The following is a 19,901-nucleotide window of genomic DNA, read 5'->3' on the forward strand; positions in this document are numbered from 1 at the left end:
TGGGATGAGCTCTGTGGTCTGAGCACTGGGGCAGGGATATGTAAAGCGACGGGACATTGTTGAACACACACCCTCGTTAAGTTTCTAGTCTATGAAGGCTCAGATTTGGGAGGAAGGAGAGTCAGCCTGGTCTTTTTGATATTGGCCATCCCAAGTATCAGGTAATATAGCAGTTCTTCATGAATACGATTGCGTGAAATCCCCATCAATGCTATGAATTACATACTATTGTTAGCCTTATATTTACACTTGAGACAATTGAGCCTCTGAGAGGGAAGGGAAAAAACTTGTTCACAGCCACACATCCAGTCAGGAGAAGAGCCAATCTGAATCTAGCCTTTTCATCACTCTTGTACTTTGAAGTTCCAGTCTGAAGATTTGAAGAAGGGTGCAGCGAGCAGATTCTATGAGCCCTGTTGGAGCTTTCCGACTAGAGGTCTACTTCCTGTCAAATGACCTGGCTTCCTAGGTGCGTTGTCAGGCACTGACCTGTCACTTTTAAGATGTTGTCAATTACATATATCCAAGCATGTACTCCTGTGCACAAATATTCATCTATCAGATTCTACTAAGAAAGTACACAGGCCATAGTCTTGCAAGAAGCAGGCAACTGCACAGAACCTAGTGTTTTCCTTTGGTATTGAAAAATGCCACCTGATGTGAACAGGTGACTCACTGGAAAAGACCCTGATGGTGGGAGAGATTGAGGGCAGGAGGAGAAGGGTATGACAGAGAATGAGATGGCTGGATGGCATCACCAACTCGATGGTCATGAGTTTGAGCAAGCTCAGGGAGTTGGTGATGGACAGGGAGGCCTGGCATGCTGCAGCCCATGGGGTCACAAAGAGTCGGACAGGACTGAGTGACTGAACTTCCTTGAGTTGGTCTCTTCTGGGTACCAAGTTTATTATGCTGTTCCCTCATCAATCTTTATCCTGTCATGTATGTCACCAGTCTTGAATATTCTTGCTATTCTCCAATTAAACTTCTATATATTCTTGGAGTTAGCCAGTAATCATTTTGTATGCATGCATGCTAAGTCACTTCAGTTGTGACCAACTCTTTGCAACCCTATCGACTGTAGCCTGCCAGGCACCTCTGTCCATGGGATTCTCCAGGCAAGAATATTGGAGTGGGTTGCCATGCTCTTCTCCAAATAATCATTTTACTATAATCCAGTTACAGCCTTTACAGTGCTAAAATCCTCTAAGGGTTCTCCTAGCAGGCAGCCTCTGTTCCTGCAGATTTAGCACATGGTCCCAGCACCAGAAGAGCAAGTGTCTGAAGGAGGACCATGCTTTGCTAGCACCAAGCTTTTGTCAATCTGGTTTACCTTCTTGGGCGTCTCAGGCCACTGTGTCACTTTAATCTTCTAAGTCAAGAGGCACATTCACCCTACATCTCCTCTAACCCCTTCACTAAATACTCATCTCACATTCTCTGCCTCCTATTGTAGCACTTACTTTGTAGAACTTGCTTTATCCTTTTCTTTTTTAAATTAATTTATTTTAATTGGAGACTAATTACTTTACAATATTGTGATGGGTTTTGCCACACATCGACATGAATCAGCCACAGGTGCACATGTGTCCCCCCTCCTGAACCGCCTCCCACCTTCTTCCCCATCCCATCCCTCTCAGAGAACTGGTTTGAGTGCCCTGCTTCATGCATCAAACTTGTACTGGTCATCTATTTTACATGTGGTAACACATGTTTCGGTGCTATTCTCTCAAATCATCCCACCCTCGCCTTCTCCCACAGAGTCCCAAAGTCTGTTTTTTACATCTCTGTCTCTTTTACTACCTTGCATATAGGATCATTTTTACTGTCTTTCTAAATTTCATATATATGCATTAATATACAGTATTTGTGTTTTTCTTTCTGACTTACTTCACTCTGTATAATAGGCTCCAGTTTCATCCGCCTCATTAGAACTGACTCAAATGTGTTCCTTTTTATAGCTGAGTAATATTCTATTGTGTATATGTACCACAACTTCCTTATATGTTCACTGCAGCACTGTTTACAATAGCTAGGACATGGAAGCAATCTAGATGTCCAGTGGTAGATGAATGGATATCCTTTTCTTTATTTAGGTATTTCTCATCCACTAAACCATAAGGTTCTTGGAATCAGAGTTAATCATCTTTTAATCCCCCCTCTCATAGTGCTTTGCCATTAGTGGAAGAAGTATATGTAGGTCAATTAAGTACACCACTCCTAAAACCATTTAGTTTTAACAATTAGAAGCTGCATAGTGCTGAAAAATACATTTTTTGGTAGTCTTAGAATATGTGCCATTTCAGGACATTTGAAATAATTAATTCAATCCAATAAAAAACAACAGGAATCACTATGGCTTCCCTAGGCAAACATTTCTGATTTTCTTTAAACACCTTTTGTGGGATACCAATCAACTTAAAGCCAAAATTAGAAAGTGCTTAGGCCATTTATAGACCTACTAATCAATCCAAGTTTTCTTTGTAAGGCATAGGTACTCCATAATGACTAAATGAATCAAACTACTAATTGTTGTTGGGTTAGAATTGAACAGCTAGGATTCTAGAACCAGCTCAATGACAGATGAACTGTGATGCATGAAGACTGGCACCAAGACTCATGGGCTCTAGAAGCTTTTCCACATAGCTCTTCCACATCTTTTACATGGGGTGAAGGAGGGTGTCCAGGAGACTGGCTCTCTGATATACATCTCAAGGTGCTCAGGAATATGTCTTTTGCCAAATGGGTGATAGTCCCACAGCCTGCTACATAAAGTGCTATAAACTTGACTTTGATATTACAGGACCAGATTTATGGTGCTTTAGGTAGTGGGGGAGGTAAGGGGAGTATATGAGTAATTGTAGTATCTTTATACCAAGAAACAAGGGGCTCTCAGCCTTCTTTAAGGTTCATAAATTTCCTAGGAGGCAGTCTATTCATCTTTATAAGCATTACAACCTCACTGTGATTTTCAGATTCCAACTTCTATAAATTAGCACTGAATTGTGACAACTGTTTCCACATTTCAACCCAGTTTTCAAGTGCAAATGAGTCTGGAAAGAACAATTATTTTATAACTTTTAATGAGGGAATATCAGGGTATTTTAAACTCAAAATCATGAATCTCATGACTCCATTTGCTGGTTTCATTTCTCAAGAATGGAAACATTCACCACTTGTATTTGTAGAAATTAACCTAAATCATAGTAAAAGATTCCCAGTCAAACAATTCCTAATTGTCAGAGTTAAAAAAACTGTTAAGTGGTGAATGAATGGAAATTTATTGAGCAGCTACTATGTGCTGGGTACTATGTGAGATGCTTTCACAAACTCAAGTCTCATGGAATTCTCATAAGAAACCTTCATCTCAGAGACTACTTGTTTCATCTGATGGATGTGGAAACAGATGCAGAGGAACTGAGTGACTTGCCTACAGTCACTGGACATATAGTAGACATTTGACAAATACATGCTGGAAAATGAATGTGCAAATACATGGATATCTACAAGGTATTGGATTAGGCATGAAAGCAGCTGACACTGTCATAAGGCAATTCTCTGAACTCTAGTGGGAGGTGTATAAAATATATCTATAAAATGAAAAATAAGAACAAGGTTAGGAGATGAATAAGAATCAAGGAGACCTTTAAATGTATGTCTTTCTCTCATTTACTAGACTATGAGTCACTGAGTTTTAAGCACCACTGGGTCCCTCACAGCACTGACCTTGCAGTCAACACGCTCAGGTTCATAAACATTTCTGCATTTGTTTCTTTTATTAGATAAAATGGGAATAACAGTACTCTCCTGCCAAGAAATTCATCAAGCTTGAACAAGTTAAAAGTGTCTGAAGTGAGGTCCAAACCCTCAGCTCCCAGGAGGTATGCCTCACATTAATGTTGAAATGAGTAAAAGAGATCAATGAAATAAGGTTAAGAAAAGAATCACCTAAAACCAGAAGTAGTCAAGATTCTGCAATTGGTGATCGCTAAGGAAAGGAAGATCATGCTCACTTTGATCACAATGTCAGAAAGCAATGATGTGTGTTTAGTTTAATTCAATGAGATATAGCAGTGAAGCACAGTCCTTTGCAAGTAAAGACACTTAGTGAGCCAGATCTCCCAGCACCAGCAGTTTCTGCATGAGTGTGAGTTCTAGGAAGGGGGTGCTGTCTCCTTAAGTCCATCAGAGCACCAAGGATACTGCAGGGGTTCCTCAATGCCGCACAGGTAAAAACTGATATAGGAAAGAGAAGGCAAACCCACTCATAGTAACGAGAGTGACCGTTGTGGAAAAGGCACATTTGTCCACCAAGATATTAAAAGTCACCTATGGTTTTCTACTGTGAAATGGATTTTCCAATCAAGTTGCACCTGAGTCATATGCCTAGATGTGAGAAATGTTTGATAATGAAAGCGGGCTTAGGATATCCACAAAGATAGACAACCATTATCAGAGAAAAGCAGAGATTGCACTGGCACTAAGAGAATAAATGAGCAAAAAAAGCCCTTGATCCTATGCTGAGCTTTTCTTCAAACTTTTATGTGTGTGCCCTCGTAGATGCATACAGCACTATATAAGACAATGTGGTTTTTATTAATGCTTGCAGGCAAACTGAGTGAGTAGGGCACCTGGATACTTACAAATCATATGGGTTATAAAGAGTGGCTAAGGCCTAAAAACCAAGCTTTAAAAAGGGAACATCTTTTCTGTTTTGCATAGAGTTATGGTTACCATCTTTTTAAATTCCATATATATGCATTAGTATACTGTATTGGTCTTTATCTTTCTGGCTTACTTCACTCTGTATAATGGGCTCCAGTTTCATCCATCTTATTAGAACTGATTCAAATGAATTCTTTTTAATGGCTGAGTAATATTCCATAGTGTATTTAGACTCTGTGGGAGAAGGTGAGGGTGGGATGTTCTGAGAGAACAGCATTGAAACAAGTATACTATCAAGGGTGAAACAGACCACCAGCCCAGGTTGGATGCACGAGACAAGTGCTCAGGACTGGTGCGCTGGGAAGACCCAGAGGGATGGGATGGAGAGGGATGAGGGAGGGGGGATTGGGATGGGCAACACATGAAAATCCATGGCTGATTCATGTCAATGTATGGCAAAAAACACTACAATATGGTAAAGTAATTAGCCTCCAACTAATAAAAATAAATGGAAAAAAAAGGAAACATCTTAAAAGCAAAATGGTGCCAGAAATTTCTCAGTAAATAGTGTCATAGAAAAGTTGAGTACTTGGAATTTATTTTATAAAATTTTTATGATTGTACTGATTATACAGATACTTAAATATGACAATTTTTGGATAGTTCCATAGGAGGCTCTCCAGACTTTTAAAGCGATCCAGGGAAGACAACAGGGTCCACAGAAATGCCTTGGTTCTATGCAGAGTTTTGTATTCAAATAATAATAGTAGCCAGCATTTATTGAGGGCCTACTAGGGGCTGGATGCTCTGCTATTATTAAGCTTAATACAACTTTGCAAAGGGGTTGCAATTAGCTATTTTCCTAAATGCCAAGGTCTCTAAGGCCACTATCAGGAACTGATTTAGGATTTTATTGTAAATGTACTTGACTCCAAAGTCTGTGCTCTTCCCACTACCACAGTCTTTCTTTTTGCTCTATTTCTATCAAATTTATGGTAAACAATTTTAACATTGATAAAACACAAAAAAGCTTTTACTTGGTACATACCACATTGTTCTGGAAACCCAAAGAAGTTAGCCCTTACTGAACATAAGAAATTAGAAAAATCCATTTGACTTAATGTCTCTTGTACTCCTGTTTAATTTACCTATGGATAGTTGCAGAAGAATGATATCTTAAGACTGCCTTACCCAATTCATCCATTGAGTCAAGGACTTTCTGCAAATTCTTACTCAGATATCAAATAGGCAAATAGAAAGTTGTAAGCATTTGATTTACATTGACTAGCTCATTTCTAAAATAACGTTCCTATCTTAATACACTGAAATTATTTCCTACATTCTAAATCATTTTTGAAAGAGCAAGTAACCTCTTTCTAGTTAGTATGCAAGGGCATGACAAAAAACAACACTAAGTGACTAATTTAAAAATGAAAGATATTTGCATCTAAAAGAATTCAGAGCCAGTTCTAACATTTTATATGAAACATATTTATTTAATTTAATCCTCAGCTTCTTATGCCAGTTATTTACCAATAAATTGTTTTAATATTAAAGAGTGTTTTAGATATTATAGAAAAATAACATCATGTAAGAAATCACAGAATTGATATAAGATCCCGGGGAATGGGTTGCTGACTGTCCCAGAGTTAAAACATCTAACCATTTAGAATCTGTGAAAATCATGTATTTCAAACTCTGTCTTCTGGAATCAATTTAATATTAGTATGCTTGATGCACTCAATATTAACTTACTGATTTTTAAAGAGGAGTGCACATCAAATTTAGCTCATGTATCAATAAATGGCAAATCTTTGGGGAAAATGTATTTTTGTCAAGCATTATTGTTGCTCAGACTACTAAGTTGGAACACCTCAACAATTATATCCATATTTCAATCACAACACAAACTATGAAAACAGGTTTCCTTATTACTATTGGGTTTTCTATGGCAAAAGCGAAAGTGAAATTTCCTGTCATGCCTGACTCTTCGCGACCTCATGGACTACACAGTTCATGAGATTCTTCAGGCCAAAATATTTTCCTTCTCTAGGGGATCTTCCCAATCCGGGGATTGAACCCAGGTCTCCCACACTGCAGGCGGATTCTTTACCAGCTCAGCCACACAAACACACCATAATTCAGGAAAGTCATGCTCTCCTGGAATAAGTAAAAAAAAAAATGGATCTCACATTGTTAATTCCCATAAGTCACTTCTCAATGCCCAGTCTAGTAGAGTTTAAGACCAACAGTTTTTCCATGTTGAGATGTCAGATTTTGTGCTATATACTTGAGTAAATACACACTGCCCATAAATTCAAAGGACTTTTTTTTTTCAAGGAGTCATAGTATAATTTCTGCTAACTTCAGTGGTCATGCTTCCTTGACTTCCCTGGTGGCTCAGTGGTGAAGAATCCACCTGCCAATGAAGGAGATATGGGTTGATCCCTGAGTTGGGAAGGTCCCCTGGAGAAGAAAATGGCAACCCACTCCAGTATTCTTGCCTGGAGAATCCCATGAACAGAGGAGCCTGGCGGGCTACAGTCGATGGGGTCACAAGAAGTTGAACATGGCTTCGTGACTGAACACAGGCATAGGCACATAGTGGTCATGCAAGGATTCAGAAAGTAATTACACGGTTTGTAGAACATCCATATAATTTTTTACCTAATCATGTGCAAATTTGCTGTTATCAGCATGTTCATCAGAAGAAATAAATGCAACTTGAATTTCAAATTACTTATTTTAAAATTTTGAGCAGCTTTAAGGTTGAAATTATTGGCCAAAATTGGGTTTTGGAAATGCAGTTATCTATAGATTTCAATTATCCATGCTACCCTTTTCTCCATTACCCCCTAGGAAACTGAAAGTTGGATATACTAACTTGTCCTAATATCATCAGTCCAGAAGCTTTTACAAAGTTTTTGCTTATCTATTACTTGTGAATTTGAAAAAAAGTGAAATTCTAGCTGAAATTCTGGCTTCAGTACTTGGCAGTGTTATGTTTCCTTTCCCTCTCTCTTCTCTCTAAACTTTTAATATCCTCATACTTACCATTTTCAAGTCTCTTCTTAAGGAGAAATAAAACATCACTGTCACCTCATCTCCCTTCAAATAACAGTAGAAGCAAAGCGTAAAATTTAATTTAAATATATTAACTCTTTTATACTATTTAAGTACTTCACCTAGTGTATTTGTATTTTATTTTAGTGTTTATAAAATTTTGTGATCTATATATTCACATTCAATTTTGGAATCTTGTTCTTTGATATCATGAAAAATTCCACTTTTGATCAGTCTGGGCAAATCAGAAAAAAGGATGCTCAATAGATATTCACAAATGACAAGTTTGTTTCTACACATCATCATTACAAGTTTATTATAGGGGCTTCCCAGGTGGTTCAGTGGTAAAGAATCAGCCTGCCAATACAGCAGATGCAGGTTCAATCCCGGGGTCAGGAAGAGCCCATGGAGAAGGGAATGGCAACCCACTCCAGCATTCTTGCCTGGGAAATCCCATGGACAGAGGAGCCAGGCAGGCTAAAGTTCAGGGGGCCACAAAGAGTCAGACATGACTCAGCGACTAAACAGCAGCAACAAATACTGGTAGTAGAAAACGTTTTAGAAATCCTATGAAGTTCATATTTTATTTGACACCTAATGGACCTCCATCATCTATAACTGTTTTTTGGTTTTCACTCTTTTATTCACTACCCATTTCTTATACATCAGGATAAAAACCATGGATTTATATTTTTAAGTTGCAAAAGCTGACAAGAACAGCTGCAATATTAAATGTGACTTCCTTTGCTTTGGTGATACACGCAGGTGGTTCAGCATCAGGGGAATGATAAACAATTAAACCAGCGCAGTTATACAAGTGTAGAGACAACGGTGACTTGCCAGTGTTCAATGAAAGGGTACAGATCTGCCTTAGGGCCATTTCAAATAAGACATCGAGAAATGGGATCTAAGCCAACAGGGGAGATAGATATTTACTCTGTCAGAAATCAGCAGAATGTCGCCTTGAATACTCTAGCAAGGTTATTTCAGTAACCAAAGGCATTCTTAATAAAGGCTCAAGCCTAACTCTATGGGGTGGGTTTATATAAACTTTAGAAATACACCAAATTATTAATATCTCCAATTTCACAAATGTTAATTGAGCAGCTAAAAGGTATCAGTTGCTACAGATGTTCAGTCACCAAGTCATGTCTGACTCTGCAAGCCCATTGACTGCAGCACATCAGGCTTCCCTGATGAGAATGAGAGCTTGCTCAAAGTTATGTCCATTACATCAGTGATGTAATCACCAACTATCTTGTCCTCTGTCACTCCCTTCTTCTCCCGCTCTCAATATTTCCCATCATCAGGGTCTTTTCCCATGTGTCAGAGATCATACCAATTTACTAAAGATAGAGGATGAACAATCCCTCAACCCTGAGTGCCTCTGAGGATTGGTCTCAATCTCCTGAAAGTGAAAGTTGCTCAGTTGGGTCCGACTCTTTGCGACCCCATGGACTATAGTCCATGGAATTCTCTAGGCCAGAATACTGGAGTGGGTAGCCTTTCCCTTCTCCAGGGGATCTTCTCAATCTCCTAGGAGCCTTAAAATAATATCAATGCCCCAGGTTCGCCCTCAGAGTTTCTGAGTCCGTGTGACTGTGACAGCACCAGGCACCTGTATTTTGTTAAAGCTCCCCAGGTGACTTAACATTCAGCCCCAGTTGATACACTCAGGTCCTACAATCTCACATTGCTCAGTCATATCTAACTCTTAGCGACCCCATGGACTGTAGCCAGCCAGCCTCCTCTGTCCATGGGGATTCTCCAGGTAAGAATACTGGAGTGGGTTGCCATTCCCTTCCCCAGGGGACCTTCTCAACCGAGGGATCAAACCAGGTCTCCTGCATTGCAGGCAGATTTTTTTTTTTTTTTTTAAACCATCTGAGTCACCAGGGAAGCCCCCTTAGAGAAAGTACAGAGATACAACAGCAATGCAGTAGTAGGACAAATAAATGCTGTAGCATCTCAAGTACTCCACACTTGAGAAGTCTGGAGTGGCGGGCTTCACAGAGAGACAACAATGGACAGTAAGGGCTCCATAAAGGAAGTGAAGCGGTCACTTCAGAATCACAGTAGCCACGGCTGGCTAATGTCTCTTGGCAAGTACTATGTGTCAGGTGCTCTGGATGGCACCGCTAACAATCCCTGAAAGCAGGTATTATCATACCCACACTGCCAGTGAGGAAACTAAGGCTCAGGAAGAACCAGTGACGAGCTGAAAATAACCACAAAACTTTTAAGTGGCAGGGTTAGGATTTGAACCAAGATGCCTTGCCTCTAACTCAACATAATATCTGGGGAAAAATAAGTAATGAATTTAGGTGATTTTTAAATTTTAGTATTTCAAAAAAGTAGGTGTCAAGTAGGGCTGACTTTCAAATAGCTGTCATGGTTAAGATACTTGAAGACATAGTCAAGTTTTAACATTTCTTTGTCCAATGCCATTTTAATATTTTTTTTTCTGGGGTTATCAAAGCATCGTGAATATTTTATTTTCTTTCCAGTTGACCTGCTGCTGCTACTAAGTTGCTTCAGTCATGTCCGACTCTGTGCGACCCCACAGACTGCAGCCCACCAGTCTCCCCCATCCCTGGGATTCTCCAGGCAAGAACACTGGAGTGGGTTGCCATTTCCTTCTCCATCAAGTTGACCTAGTAGAGATCCAAAGACAGCAATGCCTTATAAAACAACATTTTCTTTTTTGAGTTGGATACAAAGTGAGTGCTGAGGAAATTTGATTTGAGAGTTACACTGTCCTGCATGCAACATCCTAGGTGGCGCTAGTGGTAAAGAACTTGCCTGCCAATGAAGGAGATGCAAGAGACTTGGGTTACATCCCTGAGTCGGGAAGATCCCCTGGAGAAGGAAATGGCAACTCGCTGCAGTATTCTTGCCTGGAGAATCCCATGGACAGAGGAGCCTGGTGGGCTACAGTCCATAGCGTTGCAGAGTTGGACACGACTAAAGTGACTTAGCACTCATACAGGCATGCGGCATATCTCCATAACATCAGGGCCACCAGTGACTCTGTTGTCCCCACTTAGCTGTGCAATTTAAGTACATAAGATTATGACCTAAGCCATAAGTAGCAGATTTAGGCAGGAGTTAACTAATTAGTCGTTTCAGCCTACATGTTCTAACAGATTGCCCTTACCAACACAAACATTATCTGTAAAAGGGCCCAGGTTCACAATTCCTGAAAGTGAAAGGCGCTCAGTCGTGTCCCACTCTTTGCAACCCCATGGACTGTGGCCTGCTAGGCTCCTCTGTACATGGAATTCTCCAGGCCAGAATACTGGAGTGGGTAGCCTTTCCCTTCTCCAGGGGATCTTCCCAACCCAGGAATCGAACCCACGTCTCCCGCACTGTAGGTGGATTCTTTACCATCTGAGCCACCAGGGAAGCCAAGGAATACTGGAGTGGGCAGCCTATCCCTTCTCTTTAAAATGACCTCTGTTATTACAAAGTATAAGAAACAGGCTATACTGTATTAAATATCTTTATATCTGTGATGCAAGTCAGCCTTATAAGACTTCCAAAGAAAATGTTAACAACAAATCTTATCAAATGAAGCAAGAACATAACAGACTAGAAATTATACTTTTATTCAATAAGGGTAATTACAAATTATTTCTCTATTAATTTGAGTTAAACATTCAAATAAACACTCACATCCTAAAATCATATTACCCAGATGCAGCATCCCATTTTTTAAGAGTTTAAGTATTATGGTTTTAACTCTTGATGTTTTAACTCTGCCTGAATATTCTTTTCTCCTCCCTTCACTGTGTTTTTCTGAACCTTCCAACTGAATGTGTACCCTCACACTTGTGCAAAATATCCCAGATCTTTGTTTCTTTCTTGGGACCTTTACATCCTATGACCTACCAAGGATGCCAAGCCTATGGTAGGACCTTATCAAATTTTTTGGAATGGACACTGAATGAGTAGAGTTGGAATCTTCCAGAGATTTGACCACTGCTTTACCAGGAGCCTCTCCTGCGAACACTGACTGAGTCCTGGGCTAATTCAACACTCACATCCATCAGAGAGGCACAGTGGACTGTTATACACGCACTGCCATTGGAGGCAAGAGACCAGGATTCCCCTTTCTTCTCCATTGCATGCAGCCCCTGGAGAGTTATCCAGCTCCCCTGACTTTGGTCACCTCTACTATTTGTGGTGGGACTACAAATGCCTTGTTTGCCAAGAAGCACAAAGTCAATCCAGATGATTTTATAAGGTCTTTTCTAGCTCCAAACTTCGACTGACTCAAGTCTTTCTTAGTCCCATACAAACAACACAGTTTGGGCAAAACACAGAATATCATTTGAAAGTTCTGTGAAAAGATAAATAAGAATGGGCTAACAGTACTCATCTGATTTAAGTGTATTAAATATATTGCATTGCAAATTCTTACTTGTTACTATTAGCACTTGTATCTGCTTATGAAGAACCGATCTGTTTCTTACCTTTTGACTTCCTGTCATGATATGATCTGCCTCGATGATGAGGGGTATCCAAATACAGATTCTCAAGATCTTCTTGCCATGATTCTGGATTGAAGTGCTTGAGCAGCTCTTCCACAGTATCAAATTCTGCAATCGTTTTGTCCAGAGCATCCGCAGTGAGAGTGGGGTCCGTTACTGATGGAGAGTGATAGGATACCCCCTAAGAGTGACATACAGCTCAGTGTACTCAGAAAAAGTGCATTGCTATGAAATACAAGTCACACAACCTTATGGAAGGAACACAGACTTCCAATTATAAGACATCACGTATATAAATACCATGCTAAGCCCCTATGCCATAGTCTTGCCATATTCCTAAATAATTACTTGGTGAATCATAGTCATTTGCTTTATTGCAAATCAAAAACAGGAAGATCATAAAATACCCAGCTCATCTGAACTGTAATTATTAAAAATGATACCAGATAAATGGAAATATCAAAATAAGTCATTAAATTTCTTGGTTCAAAGTCCCAAATCATCATATACATATCAACAAATGATGGTAATAGGTAAATTATGAACTCCTTTTATCTTCCATGCAAACTGTGAGTAATCCATTTCATCTCCTGTGCTTAGCCTCATGCCCCCTCTTTATAGCTCACAGAGCACAATAGATGTTCTCTGAGCAGTGTTGAAATTTACTCTGGAAACATCTTGATAAAATTTGGTATTTTAAGCAACTCATTGTCAACAAGAATAATAAGCCATGAAACTGGTGACCTTGACTTAAGACTGGAAGATTCACTTGGGTGTGTATGTGTGTGTATAGTGTGTGTGTGCATTTTAACTGCTATAGTTGCTAGGGATCCCTGTTGCCATTAAAACATTCTCAGGAATACTCTTTAAGTGGGATAACATCATAGAAAGTCTGGAAGGGATTATGCATTTTGCCATGGAATATATTCCCATATAAATTTCTAAGCACTTACTTCACTAGCCCTTGTACAAACTAGAGGTAAATGAGCCATGAGTCAGACATCTCTGTAAAAATTCATGACCCATTAACAAGGGAATGGAAAACACATAGTCTCCAATGTTTTCTAAATGTCTTTAAAGAAATTGCTAAACAAATAATATCCTCCATGGGCAAGTGCCTCATATCTCTATAGGAAAATAAAAATTAATGAAAACTTAGATTTCTGAAACTTAGCTGCATTCCTAATGAGAAATAATATGCATGTGCATTATAGAGTCCCACACAGCAAGGCCCACAATTATTTGCAAACTTTCAGGTGAATGCTTTTACTTTTTAACAAATCAAGAGCAAAAGACACTTACTCTTGGGGGAACTATCTGCTTTTAGCAAAATTAAGAGGTTTTCAGTTTAGTTCATTCACTCAGTCATGTCCGACTCTCTGCAACCCCATGGACTGGAGCATGCCAGGCTTCCCTGTCCATCACCAACTCTGGGATCTTACTCAAACTCATGTCCATTGAGTTGGTGATGCCATCCAACCATTTCATCCTCTGTCGTCCCCATCACATCCCACCTTCAATCTTTCCCAGAATCGGGGTCTTTTCCAATCAGTCAGTTCTTTGCATCAGGTGGCCAAACTATTGGAATTTCAGCTTCAGCATCAGTCCTTCCAATGACTATTCAGGACTATTTTAGGATGGACTGGTTGGATCTCCTTGTAGTCCAAGAGACTCTAAAGAGTCTTCTCCAACATCACAGTTCAAAAAAATCAATTCTTCAGCACTGATCTTTCTTTATAGTCTAACTCTCACATCCACACATGACTACTGGAAAAACAATAGCCTTGACTAGATGGACATTTGTTGACAAAATAATGTCTCTGCTTTTTAATATGCTGTCTAGATTTGTCATAGCTTTTCTTCCAAGGAGCAAGTGTCTTTTAATTTCAAGGCTGCAGTCACCATGTGCAGTGATTTTGGAGCCCCCCAAAACAAAATCTGTCATTGTTTCCATTGTTTACGCATCTATTTGCCATGAATGGGACAGGATGCCATGATCTTAGTTTTCTGAATGATGAGCTTTAAGCCAACTTTTTCACTCTCCTCTTTCACTTTCATCAAGAGGCTCTTTAGTTCTTCTTCATTTTCTGCCATAAGGGTGGTGTCATCTGCATATCTGAGGTTATTGATACTTCTCCCCGCAATCTTGATTCCAGTTTGTGCTTCATCCCGCACAGCATTTCTCATGATGTATTCTACATCTAAGTTAAATAAGCAGGGTGACAATATACAGCCTTGACGTACTCCTTTCCCAATTTGAAACCAGGCTGTTGTTCCATGTCCAGTTCTAACTGTTGCTTCCTGACCTGCACACAGATTTCTCAGGAGGCAGATAAGGTGGTCTAGTATTCCCATCTCTTTAAGAATTTTCCACAGTTTATTGTGATCCACACAGTCAAAGGCTTTAGCATAGTCAATAAAGCAGAAGTAGATGTTGTTTTGAAACTCTCTTGGTTTATCGATGATCCAGAGGATGTTGGCAATTTGATCTCTGGTTCCTCTGCCTTTTCTAAATTCATCTTGAACATATGTAAGTTCTCAGTTTATGTATTGCTGAAGCCTGGCTTGGAGAATTTTGAGCATTACTTTGCTAGCATGTGAGATGAGCGCAATTGTGTGGTAGTTTGAGCATTCTTTGGCATTGCCTTTCTTTGGGATTGGAATGAAAACTGACATTTCCCAGTCCTGTGGCCACTGCTGAGTTTTCCAAATTTGCTGGCATATTGAGTGCAGCACTTTCACAGCATCATCTTTCAGGATTTGAAATAGCTCAACTTAAATTCCACACCTCCACTAGCTCTTTTCGTAGTGATGCTTTCTAAGGCCCACTTGACTTCACATTCCAGGATGTCTGGTTCTAGGTGAGGGATCATACCATCAAGATTATCTGGGTCATGAAGATCTTCTTTGTAAACTTCTGTGTAATCTTGCCACCTCTTCTTAATATCTTCTGATTCTGTTAGGTTCACACTATTTCTGGTCCTTTATTGTGCCCATCAATAAATGAAATATTCCCTTGGTATCTCTAATTTTCTTGAAGAGATCTCCAGTCTTTCCCATTCTATTGTTTTCCTCTATTTCTTTGCATTGTTCACTGAGGAAGGCTTTCTTATCTCTCCTTGCTCTTCTTTGGAGCTCTGCATTCAGGTGGGTATATCTTTCCTTTTCTCCTTTGCCTTTAGCTTCTCTTCCTTTCTCAGCTATTTGTAAGGACTCCTCAGGCAACCATGTTGCCTTCTTGCATTTCTTTTTCTTGAGGATGGTCTTGATCCCTGCCGCCTGTACAATGTCACAAACCTCTGCCCATAGTTCTTTAGACAGTCTGTCTATCAGGTCTAATCCCTTGAATCTGTTTGTCACTTCCACTTTATAATCATAAGGGATTTGATTTAGGCCATACCTGGATGGCCTAGTGGTTTTCCCTACTTTCTTCAATTTAAGTCTGAGTTTTGCAATAAGGAGTTCATGATCTGAGCCACAGTCAGCTCTTGGTCATGTTTTTGCTGACTCTATAGAGCTTCTCCATCTTTGGCTGCAAAGAATATAATCAATCTGATTTCAATATTGACCATCTGGTAATGTTCATGTGTAGAGTCTTCTCTTGTGTTGTTGGAAAGTATTTGATATTACCAGTGAGTTCTCGTGGCAAAACTATTAGCCTTTGCCCTGCTTCATTCTGTTCTCCAAGGCTAAATTTGTCTGTTACTTCAGGTATCTCTTGACTACCTACATTTGCATCCCAGTCCCCTATAATGAAAAGGACATCTATTTTTGGGTGTTAGTTCTAGAAGATCTTGTAGGTCTTCATAGAACCATTCAATGTCAGTTTTTTCAGCATTACTGGTTGGGGCACAGACTTGGATTACTGTGATATTGAATGGCTTACTTTGGAAACCAACAGAGGTCATTCTGTCATTTTTGAGATTGCATCCAAGCAGTGCATTTCAGACTCTTTTGTTGACTCTGAGGGCTACTCCATTTCTTCTAAGGGATTCTTGCCCATAGTAGTAGATATAAAGGTCATCTGAGTTAAATTCATCCATTCCAGTCCATTCCAGTCCAGTTCACTGCTTCCTAAATGTTGATGTTCACTCTTGCCATCACCTGCTTGACTACTTCCAGTTTACCTTGATTCATGGACCTAACATGCCAGGTTGGTCCTATGCAATATTCCTATGTAATATTGTTAAGAGTTTGTATAAGAGCATAAACACCTACTATTGGTATAATTTATTGTAATTCAAATACACCCTGTATGGAAAGGGAGTAAGTGACAGATGGGGTTTGGAGTGTAAAGTGTGAGACATGAGATAGATTGGTGAAGGTACCAGCCCAGCTCTTTAATCTAGGAGTGTGTTTGTGTTTGTGTGTGTATGGCTTATAGAAGCTGAACCCTGATTAAGGCACATTACTTCTGTCTTTCACAACCCTCTTGGTACACTGTGATTAAGGCAGCTAAATTTATGATTCAGCAACACAAGTCCAAATTCCCACTCAACTTTGTATTGTCTGGATCTACAGTCTACTTGGCTCTTACTGACCACACGATTTACAATTAGCTTTGTATCACAATAATGTGGTCTGAGATCCACAAAATCAAAATTAACTGGCCAAAGTTAGGTGCATGATACCATAAGAAAGCTTTGAGATTACATTTTTCCCTCTTTTTTGAGACAAAAGCAGGTACATCAATCAAGCCATTCAACCGCAAGCAAAGCTACCTAAATGATTCTGGGAAACTCCTGGCAAGGAGCTTCCTGGGCTTACCTTAATAGTACCTAAGGTATAGTGTGTATTCAGACATCTCTCCAAGAGGTGCTCTTAGTCCTTGAAGATGAGGGGGGAATCTAAGCCCTTCTAATATTAGTTTGAAGAGCAAATACAAACTATAGGTACAATTTAAAAGTGACTTTGTATATGAATTTTGCTGCTCTTTTCAAGTTTTGACTTGAAATACTAATGATGGTTGGGGATTCTCTGGTGGTTCAGATGATAAAGAATCTGCAATGCAGGAGACCTGAATTTGATCCCTTGGGTTGGGAAGATCCCCTGGAGAAGAGAATGGCTACCCACTCCAATACTGTTGCCTGGAGAATTCCATGGACAGAGGAGCCTGGTGGGCTACAGTCCATGGGGTCACAAAGAGTCAGACATGACTGAGTGACTAACACACTAGTGATGGTTAAGAAAATACTTATGACTGACTAGGTCACCTACTCAACAAAGGAGAACATTTTTGTTTCTAAGGCAATTATTTCAAAACTATTTTTGAGGGAAATACTAGTTGATTGTGCTTCTTTCAATGGCTTTATAAATTGGATCTCATTCAGATTTTGTTATACATTCATAAAAATCAAACTAAAAGCTAAGTGAATTACTTTAAAATGAGAAAAATTTGTAAAAAAAAAAAATGCTCTGAAAACTGTAAACCAGTCTCAACAGAAGCAAAGAATGGTTTACATAGAAGTTAATGGGAGATCCAAGGGCTCTTGCTCCTGCTTCAGAAGGTTCTTGAAAATCAGAATGCTGAGGAAAGAAGTGAGGTCTCCCTCATCGTCCAAGAGGACTCAGCAGAACCTGGACTTAAACTCAATCTGGAAGAGTTTCCAGTGGATTTAGACATAAGGCTGAGCTTGCACAAATGCACCAAATGGACGGGATGATCCTTCTCTTTAAGAGGACCTGGGCTAACCTGAGTTAGAAGGGGACTTCAAGCTTATTAATTTCTGCCCTTGGGGCAAGGAATGATGAGACAACCCTGAGCTACCATGCACAAGATACTTGGGAAGCCAGAGCATCTCCTGACAGAACAGAACACTCAGTCCTGGTGGAAAAAGCTGCCACTGGCATGTACTTTAAACTGTCAGTCAGCCTCTAACTGCCCACACCTCCTGCCTAGTCTCTTAGCTCCCCAGTACCCCAGCATTATTTTAATTTTCTCATACCTGACAATAATTGCCTATACCCAGTTAATTTCAGAGCATGCATTCCCAACTGTCAGAGATGAACAAAGTTTTTGTTAAATCACCATTAGAGACCTTGCTGATCTCCATCAGATCATATTCTAGTCCAGAAGCCACACTTGGTGAATTAAGGAGTCACAGAATCCATAGATGAGGAAATCCTGGCATCTCAGGATATTTTTAAAAATTCCCCCAAGAACAAAAGATAGACTATCACTTCAAGGGGGGGGGGAAATCAACGTTGACTCAGCCACACTAACATACTTTAGAATCATAGCCAACTTTTCTCCGTGCTCTTAATCTTAATAATGAACAACTGTATTTATCATATTTTAGTTTATTGCTACACAAGTGCTATGCACAGGATTGGTGAAAACAAAACCTGCTCTTTCTGTACAAAGTAGATAAGTAGATAGAATACTGAGAAATGACTAAATTTGGAGGAACACAAATGGAGCACAAACCATTTTAAGTTTCAGGGTGAGTTATGTTTTATTTCTAAGACACACAGAACACAAGTCTGGCTTGCACTTAAGTTTTATCTTGCAATTAACACTGGGGCTTTTTCACATATGAAAAGACCATTGAAAATGGAAAGGTTAACAGCTTCCCCTGGAATATTCAAAAAACTATTTCAAAATTCCCCACTTGAGCTTGGGCCTTGGACCTGTTTCATATATTTTATATGGTTGGATAGTCCTTTAGTTGGAATGTCTGCTTTGAAACTCATAAATATTTAAGTCATTGTCTCCTGTGTTCCTACAATGGGTACTGACATTTCCTGGAAACCTTTCTGAAAGAGAAGGCAAAAGGGCATCTGACATAGCCCACTGTAACCTAAAAGAAGTGGAAGAACACATCATGCTTGAGATCTGGCTTTGGATCAAGCCATAGATCCTTCATGTAGCTAAAGTCATCCCAGGATTGACCTTAGCTACTACTCCATCAGTTGTTTTTGCAGGCAACAGAAAAATAAATTACTTACTGAGATAGAGCTTGTGACTGACTCCCAGTTGGTCTCTGAGGCTGCTGCAGGTTGGAAATCTTCCTAGAAGGCAAAGAAACATTCATGCGAGTCAGGCAAACCCCTGTTCAACTCATTACATGCACAGTTTCATCTCAGCCATCTGAATCTTCTTCCAACTATGTGACAACGGGAATTCAGGCTACACGCCTGCTGAGCAGATCACCATCTGCCTTAAGCACCTCTCCTCAAGAGCCCTTGTCATTCAAGACATGGACAATTGCATTCACATATTCTTATAAACACTTGTGAAATGAAAAAAAATGTGAGGACAGGAGTTCAAATTTTAACTCAGTCATCCATTGGCCACGTGGCCTCTCCTCTCTAATCCTTCTCTTCCTCTCTGCAAAAGGAATGTGCTTTTACATTGTGACATGCCGTGCTACGCTCAGTCATGCCTGACTCTTTGTGATCCTGCGGACTGTAATCCACCAGGCTCCTCTGTCCATGGGGCTTCTCCAGGCAGGAATACTAGAGTGGGCTGCCATTTCCTTCTCCAGGGGATCTTCCCAACCCAGGGATCAAACCCACATCTCCTGCACTGGCAGATGGATTCTTTACCACTGAGCCTCCTGGGAAGCCCTGTAAAAGGCTGACGTAGGATGCTTAAATTACAGGGCCATGTTGAGGATTGACTGCATTAATTATGTAATTATAACTAGAACCTAATCAAGATTAATAATAATTATTATC

The 19,901-nt window shown here is 39.8% G+C and overlaps 1 protein-coding gene across 2 annotated transcripts in view; it reads right to left on the minus strand.

Annotated features, from left to right (window-relative positions):
• The window catches only part of PDGFD (platelet derived growth factor D), a 265,934-nt gene that overhangs the window by 17,305 nt on the left and 228,728 nt on the right, over positions 1-19,901 (minus strand). For both annotated transcript variants that reach the window (XM_020900382.2, XM_020900380.2), the window contains exons 4-5: positions 19,170-19,232; positions 12,204-12,402 (exon numbers count right to left, since the gene is read on the minus strand). In XM_020900382.2, the coding sequence (XP_020756041.2) occupies positions 12,204-12,402; positions 19,170-19,232 (262 nt within the window). The remainder of the gene's footprint in view (positions 1-12,203; positions 12,403-19,169; positions 19,233-19,901) is intronic.

Source organism: Odocoileus virginianus, chromosome 10 (genome assembly GCF_023699985.2).
Source record: "Odocoileus virginianus isolate 20LAN1187 ecotype Illinois chromosome 10, Ovbor_1.2, whole genome shotgun sequence".
NCBI classification, from domain to species: domain Eukaryota; kingdom Metazoa; phylum Chordata; class Mammalia; order Artiodactyla; family Cervidae; genus Odocoileus; species Odocoileus virginianus.